Source organism: Osmia bicornis, chromosome 10, assembly GCF_907164935.1.
Source record: "Osmia bicornis bicornis chromosome 10, iOsmBic2.1, whole genome shotgun sequence".
In the NCBI taxonomy this organism is placed as follows: Eukaryota; Metazoa; Arthropoda; class Insecta; order Hymenoptera; family Megachilidae; genus Osmia; species Osmia bicornis.
In genome coordinates this window covers 1,363,215-1,377,250 of record NC_060225.1, presented here as the reverse complement: position 1 = coordinate 1,377,250, position 14,036 = coordinate 1,363,215, and the positions used below count along the sequence as shown (strand labels likewise).

At 32.2% G+C, this 14,036-nt stretch overlaps 1 protein-coding gene and 1 long non-coding RNA gene across 3 annotated transcripts; one reads left to right on the top strand and one right to left on the bottom strand.

Annotated features, from left to right (window-relative positions):
* Window positions 1-2,072: 2,072 nt before the first annotated feature.
* LOC123988200 lies at window positions 2,073-3,243 on the bottom strand. The gene is made up of 4 exons (XR_006829765.1): window positions 2,895-3,243; window positions 2,620-2,806; window positions 2,400-2,537; window positions 2,073-2,310 (listed from the first exon to the last, which is right to left on the bottom strand). It is a non-coding gene; the product is annotated as an uncharacterized LOC123988200 (long non-coding RNA).
* Window positions 3,244-6,472: 3,229 nt separating this feature from the next.
* Window positions 6,473-12,353, top strand: LOC114882079 (calcium channel flower). Of its 2 annotated transcripts, XM_029198961.2 has the most exons (6): window positions 6,473-6,598; window positions 6,690-6,810; window positions 7,126-7,333; window positions 7,455-7,562; window positions 8,011-8,170; window positions 8,951-9,035. In XM_029198961.2, exons 1-5 carry the CDS (start codon window positions 6,596-6,598, stop codon window positions 8,132-8,134), a joined length of 564 nt encoding a protein of 187 aa, XP_029054794.1. In that variant the 5' UTR covers window positions 6,473-6,595; the 3' UTR covers window positions 8,135-8,170; window positions 8,951-9,035. The 2 variants fall into 2 exon arrangements, with proteins under 2 accessions (XP_029054794.1, XP_029054793.1); XM_029198960.2 differs by lacking the exon at window positions 8,011-8,170 and having other exon boundaries at window positions 6,475-6,598; window positions 8,951-12,353.
* The last annotated feature ends 1,683 nt before the right edge of the window (window positions 12,354-14,036 follow it).

The following is a 14,036-nucleotide window of genomic DNA, read 5'->3' as shown; positions in this document are numbered from 1 at the left end:
AATTGATTTACCAGGTGTGGATGGCGCTATTGATTGCACCCACATTAGATTAACAGCATTCAACAACATGGAAGAAATGTACAGAAATAGAAAAGGATATTTTTCATTGAATGTTCAGGTATGTCATTAAGTTATTTATTTTAACCAATATTCATTGAAATGAACCATACTAATAGTATAAATGCAGGCTGTCATGGGTCCTCGTATGGAATTTTCCGTACATCCCGATTACACATGCGATATGTGACGGGAGAATTAGATGGAATCTTTGTCGGGGATGGTGGATATCCATGTCTGCCTTTTCTCATGACACCCCTGCGGAATCCACAGACTGAAGAAGAAATAAGGTAATACTGATACTGTTTTACTTGTTTATTTACTTGTTTACTCGACTGATTGATGCACAAATTAACATTAAATTATTTGATCGACACAGGTACAATGAAATCCAGATCAGGACCCGACAGATAGTAGAAAGAACGTTCGGTGTTTGGCATTCTTGTAGAAGAAATGGAATTGAAAACCAAAATCAAGATGGAGAAGAATTATTAGGAAACGTGGAAAATGTTAATGGCATTGATGGATTTGCTACACGTGAAGCACTGATTGCCCGTATGTTTCATTGTGTAATTGTGTCAAACGAAATGTAATAAGGGGTTTTTCATGCCGCAAGGCTTTTTCACCTTATTGTGTCTATCGAGCGAATAAATAATCATTATTCTTTCAGCTCAAATTGATTTAATTTATTGATTAAAATACCCTCATCCTCAGTCATATCACAACCTATACCTTAAACCACAGGATTTTTGCAATATCTTTTGCAATCACATACTGCTGATTTATTAATGATCTTCAATAATCGATAAGTTTGCTACAACTACTTTTAATTCATTTTTTAGGATTCATAATCAATACAAAGAATTACATTAAAATTTTTCTTTTAAATAATTTCAGTCGCAAGTTTAATTTTGTGTTATTTTGTGTTCATATTTCAGAATAAAACTTTAAATATAAGAGATTTTTAAAACGGATGTGATAACGTTAATTATACAATTGTTCTTAATAAATTTGGCTCTGTCTATCGCTCGCTCAATTATTTGAATTCAATTCAAAAACCCCGTCACTAATTGTAAGTAAGAAATAATGCTACATTTTCAAGAATCATTTTCATTGGTTGTTACAGTAGAAAATCGACGGAAATAGCCGAACGTCAAATAAGCATTGCTTAACCACGGACTTCACTAAGCAAAGCTTAACCATCGCTTTCTTAACTAAGTCGGTCTTATTCTCCGACTCTGAATACATATCTTCGACTAAGCATGGGACCGTATTCAGAGTCGCAACTTAAGGAGGGACTTAAGACGTTCTTTACAAAGATCGTCTTATTCGAATAAGCAATGCTTAAGTCGCTATGTATTCAGAGTCAGAGAATAAGTTAAGAAAACGATGAATAAGCTTTGCTTAGTAAAGTCCGTGGCTAAGCAATGCTTATTTGACGTTCGGCTATTTCCGTCGATTTTCTACTGTAACAACCAATGAAAATGATTTTTGAAACTGTAGCACTATTTGTTAGATCGGCGCTTTTTGAATTGAATTTTAACGCTATCGCTTGAATTAATTCAAATTATTGAGCGTGCAATAGACAGAGCCAAATTTATTAAGAAAAAATCAATTCAATTGAGAAAGTAACAATTTTATTATTAATGTTATCACATACGTTATAAAAATCTCTTATATTTAAAGTTTCATTCTGAAATAGGAACACAAAATAACACAAAATTAAACTTGCGACTGAAATTATTTAAAAGAAAAATTTAAATGTAATTCTTTGTATTGATTATGAATCCTAAAAAATGAATTAAAAGTAGTTGTAGCAAACTTATCGATTATTGAAGATCATTAATAAATCAGCAGTATGTGATTGCAAAAGATATTGCAAAAATCCTGTGGTTTAAGGTATAGGTTGTGATATGACTGAGGATGAGGGTATTTTAATCAATAAATTAAACCAATTTGAGCTGAAAGAATAATGATTATTTATTCGCTCGATAGACATAATAAGGTGAAAAAGCCTTGCGGCATGAAAAACCCCTTATTACATTTCGTTTGACATAATTACACAATGAAACATACGGGCAATCAGTGCTTCACGTGTAGCAAATCCATCAATGCCATTAACATTTTCCACGTTTCCTAATAATTCTTCTCCATCTTGATTTTGGTTTTCAATTCCATCTTCTTCTACAAGAATGCCAAACACCGAACGTTCTTTCTACTATCTGTCGGGTCCTGATCTGGATTTCATTGTACCTGCGTCGATCAAATAATTTAATGTTAATTTATGCATCAATCAGTCGAGTAAACAAGTAAATAAACAAGTAAAACAGTATCAGTATTACCTTATTTCTTCTTCAGTCTGTGGATTCCGCAGGGGTGTCATGAAAAATATCCTTTTCTATTTCTGTACATTTCTTCCATGTTGTTGAACCTGGATGCTGTTAATCTAATGTGGGTGCAATCAATAGCGCTATCCACACCTGGTAAATCAATTACATTGTATATGTATGTATGTATGTGTATGTGTATATAGAAAAAGTTATAATGATATAAAATCCACACCTGGTAAACCAATAGCTCCGTTTCCCTGTCCCAGATTATTGAATAACCTGCGATTTTGAGTGGAATTGTCCGGATCACTGGAAAACTTGATATACTCCATCATCAGACTGCCTATTAGTAAACCCACCCTAAATACTATGCGGGAGACTGTGGGCTGAGAAACATTCATCGTGTTTCCCAGAATAAGCTACAATTACAGTACATATATAGATAATTTTTATTTTTTTCTATTTCTTTTAAGAGTAGTGATACTGATATATATTTATATGACTTACTTGAAAACTTGCAGTAGCATAATACCGCAAACACAATCTCTTCTACCGTATTCGTGTACCCTAACCTACTCTCTCTCTCGTCCCATCACTGCACAATAACAACTTCAAACGCGTGCTTAAGTCCTCAATATCGTCAACTTAAAAATCTAACCTCAATAAAGCCAAATTAGAACTCGTTTTCTACAAATAAGACGGACTTATTCGACTATGAATTCATAAGATCTTAAGACTTTATTAAGCATCGACTGTGAATCTACACCAATAAGCATTTACTTTTCTAAGCAAATGTTTAAGCTCAGACTTAAGACGGTGCTTATTCGGCGACTGTTAATCTAGTCGACGTCTTAAGCATGTGTTTAAGCCCAGCTTAGAAATAAGTTGCGACTGTGAATACCGCCCATGGTGTTTGAATTTCGCTCTTGATTTATAACCATCGATACAAAAGGTCCTCGACTGATATTCGAGTCATATCGATACTACAGACTATCGATAAATATTCCCATGGCAGTATCACCATACCACTCTAAACATATTCACGTGATACGTTTCACGGCCGCGCCGCGAGCAGAGCGCTTCGGCGCTCCACGGGCACCTTACTCACGTCCCAAAAATCCCTTTGTTGCGAACCTCGCCACAGCCGACTTTAGTACTAGCCGTGCTGAAGTAAAAATGGCAACACCGCGGGAGTCCGGTCTGAATATATCAACATCTAACCCTACTCTATCTGCCTCCCGGACTCCCAGACTCCCAGCCAATCAACGTCGTCGGACTCTCGGCTACTCTCTGGACTTCACATAACCTCTTTGGTTTCGTTCCAATAATTTCGCTTGTTTCAAGGTTTTTATTCACTTATATACACGTTTATCAATTCTTAAATGTTTCAATTGATCCAAAGATGGTCTCATTTTGCTTCATACCTAAATTTTCTTGAAACCACTGTAAATATTTCAAATATCATGCTTCACAACACCAAACTACTTCGAGAGTACACAAAATTTATATTACATTTATAACAATTTTATACTACCACATCACTTCTACTTGCCATAGTTGCAACGTTTATGTATTGTTTATACATAATTAATACAAAATAGCGTATATTACTACAGCTTTTAATTAAAAAAGACAGTAATTACAATTCCGAGCACAGGACTCTGTTTTTGAAAATAGGACTCCCGATTGTCACGTGAGCGGTGTTGCCACGTTGTTCAGCATGGCTAGTACTAGAGTCGGCTGTGACCTCGCCTGTATGTATGTACAATATCAATCATAGTGTCCGTTCGTCTAGTGAAAAAGCACTAAAGGGGAAGGTGCCCCTACCACCGGGTCACGCGCGAGCGCGCAGCCATTATGCCTCGTTCGCATGAGAAATACCTTTCTATTTTAGGAGAAAAGAAATTTTTTCAAATAAATGCTTAGTCGGAGAAGTGAGGCAGTTCATTCCTCAACGAGTAAAATATATAACCAGCACCATTAAAAACTCGGTTGTCGAAATAATTAATTGCGTTGAGCCTCGGACGGCGAAGGTGGCACCCTCCGCCCTATAGGATGGTGCACGAAACTGCGAACGCAGACCGTGATTCCATACCAAACCTGAAGCTGCATAAGAGCCTCTCTCTCGCACTGTAACTTCTGTCCTTGTTTAGCCCCATTTCACTCCAACTCCAGGCTCGTCGAATGCCATCCTTGTTGTTTCGCTTACGTCGAGATAGCGCGAAACCGCCCCTCGTTCGAATTACTTCTCCCCTCGCCTCGATTACTTCTTAGCCACGTGCGATACTTCTAGTGTTCCAAATTTCATAATAACTCAGAGTTTGGGAAACAAGGTAATTAGAGGCTTTTGGGAACAATCCTCTTTACAAAATGCAAATACGAGTAACTTAATGGAAGATCTTCTTTCTTATATCAGTTTCTTTAACACAGGAATAAATGCAAGCATTGAATAACAGCGAATGAAATGAAACAGTTTCATCTTATTCGTTTTTCGTTTTTTTCCTTTTTCTCCGAAACCGTTAAAGGTATCAACAAACTTTATAAGCAACAGTTATTTACCTTAAAGTATAGTATCTTTTTATGCCTTGACAAAAAATTGTTTAAACAATTACAAAAAATTATAAACGAAAAAGTTTAAAGCCTGGAAAATGAAAATAGAAAATGATCTGTTGTTGCACGTGGCTAAGAAGTAATCGAAGCATTTGAACGAGGGGCGTTTTCGCGCTATCTCGACGCAAGCGAAACGACAAGGATAGCATTCGACGAGCCTGGAGTTGGAGTGAAATGGGGCTAAACAAGGACAGAAGTTACAGTGCGAGAGAGAGGCTCTTATGCAGCTTCCGGTTTGGTATGGAATCACGGTCTGCGTTCGCAGTTTCGTGCACCATCCTGTAGGGCGGAGGGAGCCACCTTCGCCGTCCGAGGCTCAACGCAATTAATTATTTTGACAACCGAGTTTTTAATGGTGCTGGTTATATATTTTACTCGTTGAGGAATGAACTGCCTCACTTCTCCGACTAAGCATTTATTTGAAAAAATTTCTTTTCTCCTAAAATAGAAAGGTATTTCTCATGCGAACGAGGCATAATGGATGCGCGCTCGCGCGTGACCCGGTGGTAGGGGCACCTTCCCCTTTAGTGCTTTTTCACTAGACGAACGGACACTATGATTGATATTGTATGTGAGCAATATCGTGTGAATTTAGCTGCAGGCTTGTAATCGCAAGTGTTGAATGAAATGTAATATTGCGACGATGCCATAAGAGTATGACTGCAGCATGTCTGCATTATGTTATATCAATGCCCATAAATTAGGAGCCAAAATTCAAAGGAATAAACAAACAATAGATAAGACATTGTAAAACTTTCAACACGGGTAATCGTGCTGGGAGAGAGTTGGAAATCCGGAGAAATAATACTGTCACACTTGAAATTTCTAAGGAACTAATTTATTGCGGGCCGTATCTAATTCGTTACTCGTAACGAAAATCATGTTGGTTCTTGAAACTGTCGAAGTCTCTTCGACATCCTGCTTATTTACAGAGGGTCGTAAATTTTCCTAAGGGTTGCCTTGGCTCGCTAGCGCGAGACCTTTTTATCTTCCGTTTTCTCTGGATCCCACGCTTTCTCTTAGCACGTGTGCACGGAATCGTTCTCGAGTCTTGGCGGAGCACCACCATCTTCCGCTTGCCCAAGGGTGGACCGAAGCCAGGGAGAGGGACCGCCTCCGGACAGGGATGAGCCCCTCCACCATTGGACCAGGGATGATCCTGAGGGAGGATACAGGATCCAGCGAAGAGGGAACGGCAGCCAACATCGATCGAAGATCTTCACCGCCAAGCTCAGATCGATTCAAAGCTTCAACCCGTCTTGTTACATTTCTTAAAGGAATAAAGTTATACCAAAATCCTTTTCTTAAACGCAAAGTGTGTTTTATTAAAACCCGCGCCGCGAGCAGAGTGCTTTAGCGCTCCACGGGCACCTTACCCACGTTATACACATCCTAAAATATCCCTAGATAACTGAAATCCACTCGCAACACCTTCAACCTGAAACGGCGCACGCAACAATTGACAGATACAAGCGCCTCTGTCTGTATAATTAAGAAGCTTTTGCACGGGTCGATTTTTTATGCATACAACAGATCCTTATAGTGCTGTCAGTCGTGTTTAGTCCTGACAGCTGGTGAATCAGTGTAAATTAATAAAAATGGTAAATGTATCTTAAACTCATGAAACAATTGTTAGTTAAATGTGTGTTTAATTTTTAATAATTATAATTTTTTATTTTCTTCATTTTTTAGTCGTTTGCTGAAAAACTAACGTCAATTATGCAAAAACCAGGACAAGATCCTGTTGCCAAGGATGATGTACCTGTTTGGTTGAAGTATGCTGGTCGAGGACTCGGTACTGTAGGCAGTTTAAGTAAGTTTTCGAAAATAACATTCATTTATTGTTATCATTTTCTCTGCAAAAAATTTACTACAGTTACTAATAAAAATGCATATAGCAACATTATTTATAATTATAAATATATAACACAAAGATTCGATATTTACTATTTAAATACAATAAATATTCTTGGATTTTTATTTGCTGTTAGATAATTATATAGTACTATTGAAATGCCTCGAATATTCTTTTTACTATATTGTTAGGTACGATATTTATAATATACATTATTGAATTAAATATAATGCTAATGCAAATAGAATATTAATTTTCATGAATTTGTTACAGTTGCAATTTTTCTTGGAGCATGGAACTGTATATCGATACTATTGGGTTCTATAGATTGTTTAATTAGTGGTATGTGGCAAATGGTGGCTGGTTTTATAGTGGTAATGATAGAAGCCCCATGTTGTTGTTTATTTATTGATTTTGTACAAAACTTAAGTGATTGGGTAGAAAAGAGACCATATTGGAATAGAGCAGGGGCATACTGTTTGTAAGTACATTATTTTTTTGATAAAACATTAGATCATAATGCTATATTTTTTTTCTTATCATTTGTGTTAACTTATTTTACTAACGTTTCATGGTATTATGTTTAATTTTGATTATTTTAGAATGGCAATTCCACCAGTCTTCCTGTGTATAGGGATGAGTAGTATTTTTGGCAGTGGTCTAATATTTGCAACAGGTGTAATATATGGACTAATGTCTCTAGGACGAAAGTAAGTCACATTTGTTTTACCTGTAATTTTATAAGATGAATTATTAACAAATGACATACATATAAACAACTAATATTAAACAATTAACTAACTTTTCTAGTTAAGAGAAATAAAATGTGTGTTGTGTTCTCACAATAGTATGTGCATATATTTGTTTGTGGGTGTAAGTTATATTATTTTATAATAATTTGTATGTACATACGTCCAAATTAACACTGTGGCTTTTTGTTTCTTTTTTTTAATGTATAAATTAGCTGATGCAATTTATTGTTTCATCATGTACATTCATTCAAAACATAATATGTAATATCATTTTACTATCTTCTTAGTATGTATCGCACATATTTTATATTGTATATTATTATATTTTGTTAAAATATAATGACATATAATATATTTGACAAATGCAATTTTTTTTATTATATTACTAATATACTAATGATAACAGAGGAACCAGGCCCGACCCAGCAGGAATGACGTCGGGTGTGGGTTCCCCACAGGGTACAGTACCTCCTACTACAGATCATCATACAACTCTTGTGGAGGATCCTGATGTCTGGAGACCTACATAAATCATCAAATATTCATTGCACCACTTCACTAACCAGGCAATAAGATACACAGTTTAATGTGATTTTTACATTTCCAGTTTTCTAGACATCGCCTAGATATTTAAAGCTGTGTTATTATTTTATTGCTGTTTTTATTGCTGTGTATTTAACAATATCAATTTAATTGCCTTGGATTATAACAAATTGTCAATGGCTTTATTATGTGTGATTAATTTGTTTCATTAGTTTCTTATCAGAAAAATACATTTACTTTAAATGTACATGTATCTCAGATTTGAAATTATTATTTCTTTCGATTTAAAATAATTTTGTGTTCATGCAGAACATTTTAAAAATAAGTAACACACTAAAAACTGGATTCCTAAATTTTAATTGTTTACATTTTATAAATATAACCGTAGATTGTAAAATGGTACAGAATTTCTTCATTCTTTTGGTACAAGAAATTTATGTTTAACCTTGCTCGTTTATTTTGTTATATGATGCATATAAATTTTTTTTATTTCGGAAACTTGTCTGTTTTTCTATGTTCTAATACTACATTTTATTCAAAATATAGTATTCTCAATTTATGTAATACTTTGATCTATAAGTGATAAAAAAAAGACAAAGTGTTAAAAATGTATATAATTTTAGCATTTTGTTCTTATGATTAGAATAGTTTATTATAATTGTAAAATGATTTTGAATTATGTTATTATATTTTTATTAGCAAAATATGTTACTATTTCCAAATTATCTTTTTATCATAATTTTATACATATAAGTTTTATAATACAAAAATTATTTGAATTTTAATAATTTATACATTTTTAGGGCACCTCTTCCTGAAATGAGATCAGCAGCGACAAACATCGAGGTTCCTTCATCCAGTATGCAAGCCACACTTGTTGGGAATGCTCAACCCATGGGTTTTACTAATAGACCAGATAGTAATGTTTGATTTTTATATAACTAATTGGCAAAACCTCATCATTTTGTATGAATGATAACGAATGTTGTTTTGATAAAACCATCAGTAACCAAATCCATGAATATTGTGTTATTAAAATAATTGTATTTATTTTATAACAATATTGTAAAAATTTCATATACTTTTATCATGATTATCAGAACAATTATTTGTATTACTTGTATTAACACGTAGACTGCCAACTGTGAGACAACTCGTAGTTTGCGTTATTGCCTAAGACGCCAACTACGAGTTGTCTTATAATTGGCAGTCAACATGTTAAACTTTCAATGAATTTTAGATAATATTCTTTTATTACATAATTTTCAATTCAGTAGTGTAAGTTACACATACGTTATGAAAACATTGCTGTTATATGCATAGAAGTGCATATATAAAGTTAAAAACTGCCATAGAAATTAATTTTCAAAGCTATATTCATGGGCTTGGTTTCATGACTTTATCTATTTAGTGTGTCATAGTAATTTAATATTAAAATTTGTGATGAAAAAAACTATTCTTATAATTGATTTTGGATATATAGTTATCTTACTTAAATTTCACATCCTAATGGAATGAATAATAACATTTTAAGTGAAAATAACACTTCCAAAATCAAAATCCAAGACTTTCAGATAGATCATTCATAACTGATAGGGAATGGAAGAGTCATAATAGCTTTATCCTTCTTAATGTGTATGCATATCTGCATATATATAAAGCAAGTCATATGATTAGTTAAGATAAATCGTAGCTTCCTTTCGTTTAAAATATAAAAGACTAGAAAAAAATATTTGAAAAAAAAGTTGGAGGGTGCAATAACATGTATTTTGTTCTGACCTCATTTTCTTTTTAAGTATGATAAAGCTTCATGGTTTCACAGTTAAAATGAGCACGAGTAATACTTCGAGTATGTTGTAATTAGATATAAAGAATCCAACATATTTTAATCCAGAATAATCGTTTTTTATACAATGGAATTTAAGCGGAATTCACATAATATATTCCACATTTTAAAAATTAAGTTTATAGACTAATTATAAAACTAAAAATTAAAATGTTTGTGTATATTTCTTTATATAATATTGTACTGTATTGTATTATACAGTATTATATAATGAAATATTTGATCATTCTAAGATTTTTACATGTTTTATTCAACAAATTTTAAATATTTTCATAAGCAAAATTATTGTACAAATTGATTTGTATCAAAAAAATATTAAAAGAATTCATTCATTGAGTACATTGTTACAGTTAAGATGAAAATGAGGCCAGAAGAAAACAAATTTAATTGCACTATTTAATTTTTTCCATTATTGTTTTTTCTAATATGAATGGCAAAGAACTATACAATATTTTAGTTGTGTAGTTCAAGTTATATGTTCTCTCTGCCAAATTAATTTTATGTATAATTATACATCTCTATCAGTTTATTTTTAATTATTATGTTTACTACATGAATTTATATTATGTTTACTTCTCTATGGTATTGTTGAAGACTTCCAACTTATATGATTAATAATCCCTAACTGTTTTTAGTTTTATATTTTCACAGCCAAATATAGTTTTACCCCTTAACAGATAATTAATTATAATTATATGTGATAAGGCAGAGGGAATAAGTAAAATGTTAGGTTCTCATAATCTGATTTATATACAAATTTACAAACTTGTAATATCCAGATTATTCTAATAATATTTACTTTAGATTTTATTTTATTTAAAATTACATATTTTCATTATAGGCTACATACAATTCATTTTATTTTAATTTCTTTATATTATAAATTTGTATAATATATCTTTGATCAAATAAGCATTTATTTTAGACTTCACATTGCCAAACTGTTCAATCATTTTCTTTTTATACATTCCTATTTTTTAATTAATTTATTAAATAAAACTAATTGTAAAATAGAAATATTTAATGATTACTTCCGTGGTTTTTGTGTTTGTTTCCTAAATGAATTCAGTTCGAATGTCATTTTTGAAATAAAGTACTTTGATTTGATTTAATTAAATAGTTTGAAACGCCAAGTATTGAAATAAGTATTGTTCGATATGCCTGTTTACAATTACAGTCGTGCATCCGTATTCATCAGTAATATCATCCAAGATACATCGTGGTTACACGAGACTTATGATTGATTTTTATGTTATAAATCATGCAATCTTTATTAAAATATTTTTTCATTCTGTAACCATTTCCAAGTCAGTACTCCAGAGTTGAATTTTGGAGAATAATTTAACTCTTTCAACTTGAATAACCTCAATTAAAAAAAATACGTATTTATTATTTTTGACTGGTTTATTTTTTTATTATTGCTGTTTATTATTTTTGACATTTCTATACTGTTAGGAAAAAAAAATTTATTATCAATATCAATTTATAAAGTGACAGTTTAACGTGAAAATATATGTACATATGTATCTTGGGCCACGAAATCTTTTGAGTGCCTTTGAGGCAAGCATGTGCAGAGAGTAATAAAATGGGTAGGAGTAACTACTTACATGTGCATGCTTGTTGTAGTAGGAAACTGCAGAGATATTGATTCAACGGATACGGGGGCACAATTATATATTTAAAAACTAATTGTTTATTGATATATATACCACTTAATAAAAACACAAGTTTGAATTATTTAGTGAATATAATTATATACATACATACAAACATAAAATAGAACACCGCTTAATTTTTACCCCGTAAAAATATTCGGACATTAAACAAATTTTAATAATTCTACATAGAAATATATCTGTTTATAAAATTGTAATAATTTTAATATTTTCTTAATTGGCCCTTCTATGTAATACAACATGTAAACGTTTAGATAGTTTAGAAACAAAATTTTTAAACATTCCTGTATAATGTGTTCCTGTTCCTGTGTTGATTGTTATTTTAATTCTTCTTGTGTTTTTATTCTACGAATTTCTATAAATTCTTCATTGGATTTAACTCTTGAATAGCGGAGTTGGGGTCAATCGAGACCCAAACTTAATAATTTTTAAACAAAAGAGTTTCATATATTGAAGGAATAATTTTTCGAGAAACTAAAATTTAGAAAACGAAAATAATATGAAATACAAAATTAAATTAAGATTGGGTCTCTCTATGGTTCACCTTCTGAGAGTTAAATTAATTGTAGAGCATGTTGCAACACTTTTAAACAATTTATAATAAATATTCTTTCAATATTTTTATTGTAAGATGAAAATATTTATTTTTGTCTAAAATGCCATCAATAAAATCTAATTCGCCGTTAGAGGTCTCATGAGTTTATTGATGGGTTAGTGTACACTGCATAATGGTTTAAAAAGTAGCATTTCGTGATCAAAATTTAATTAGAAGAAAAACCAGTTTTTTCTATAAAATAGCAATCCTTTATAATTTCGAATTTCAATTTAATTCTCAGTATTAAAATTTAGTTATATGTATATTAGTTATGTATAGTTCAATTATATGTTATAGTGTGCAGCAAAGTTTATTATAATTATTTTAAGAATTTTATATAATAATGTCAGAAAAGTTTTCAACTATGTTTTATTTTTTCACCACATCAGACAGTTTTGTCCACAAAAGGTTATTAATATTATGAAGGTCATCCGAAAAATATTACATTAGATTGAATTTATAAAAAATGGTCTATTTTGCGTTTTAAACAATTCAAGGAACGTATTAAAAAGAATAGATGATTATGATTGTTTTTAGACAAAGAAATTGTTAACAGACAAATTCATCGGAAGATTTTGGATGCTATTTTTACTTTTGGAAATGGTACAAATTTTTCGAATGACCAAATAGTTTTTATTTTTGTAGACAAGTATTAGAGATTTTACTTATGCTTAGATGTTTATATAATTTAGAATTATGCTCAACCTTCTATATAATTTAGTTACTATACATTATTCAGTAAATTACTTTTTAATTTATTATTAAAAATAATGTTAAAACAGGTTCCTTATCTCTTTTTTTGTGCAGAATAATCGTGCCATTTTTAAATATGTTACTGTACATAATCGAATTAAAAAAAAAAATAAATTTTTGTTGAAAATGCATCCATTACACGCTGACATATACATTCTATGGGCGGTATTCACAGTCGCAACATATTTCTAAGCTGCGTGTAATATACATTAGAGATCTTGGGCCTGTCCTCGTACAAGTATGCTCGGATCATGTAGCTGTAACTTTTGAGCGGTTGAAAGTAATTTTTCTCGCCGTTCAGATGATAGGACGTAAACGACATAGTCGGTTCCACCCTTCTAAAACTGCAGATCTAACATAAAGGTGTGAATCTTTAATACAGTGTGATTCTCTCGTTACGCAAGACAAAAGCCGTGCCGCATAATCGAACCCTGCTGTCTTTTCGGGTAAAGAGCACCCAGGGGCCATGTCGCCGGACCCAAAACTGCTCTGTGTGTGTTTATGGCTGAGACGAAGACAAGAAACGTAACAGCAGGGGTTCCATTGTGCGGCACGGTTTTTGTCTTGCGTAGCGAGAGAATCACCCTGTATATCTACTTAAAATTTTAAGGCATTTATCTATTTGTTCTTCTTGTTCTCTCGAAATATCCACTCCGACTAATATTTTTTCTATAATCGCTTCTGAGATTGTGATAATAAATCTTTTCAAATTGTCATCCCGTTAATGGTATAAACAAACATAAAGTAAACTTAATATTTAAAATAATATACTTATATTTAAAATAATAGAAACATACTGTTACAACAGTTTTGTAGTAGTATGTATAATGATTTAATAGAGATAATTGTACATGTATAATCTTATCGATTATTGTTCGCAAACTGAGCTCGTCGCGCGTTGTTCTCCTCGTGGAAGGGGGCCTCCTCCCCACAGGCCCTCCAAACTCCCGTATTTAATGCTGTAACTAAAATTAGTTTGGCGCAGAAAATCCAGGCAGCGCTGGTGTCGATACAAACAC

Bases quoted from the DNA above. Each gene is read 5' to 3' on its own strand.
- LOC114882079 (XM_029198960.2), top strand. The intron at 6,811-7,125 runs GTAAGTTTTCGA...AATTTGTTACAG, and splicing joins CGGTACTGTAGGCAGTTTAA to TTGCAATTTTTCTTGGAGCA. The intron at 7,563-8,950 runs GTAAGTCACATT...ATACATTTTTAG, and splicing joins CTAATGTCTCTAGGACGAAA to GGCACCTCTTCCTGAAATGA.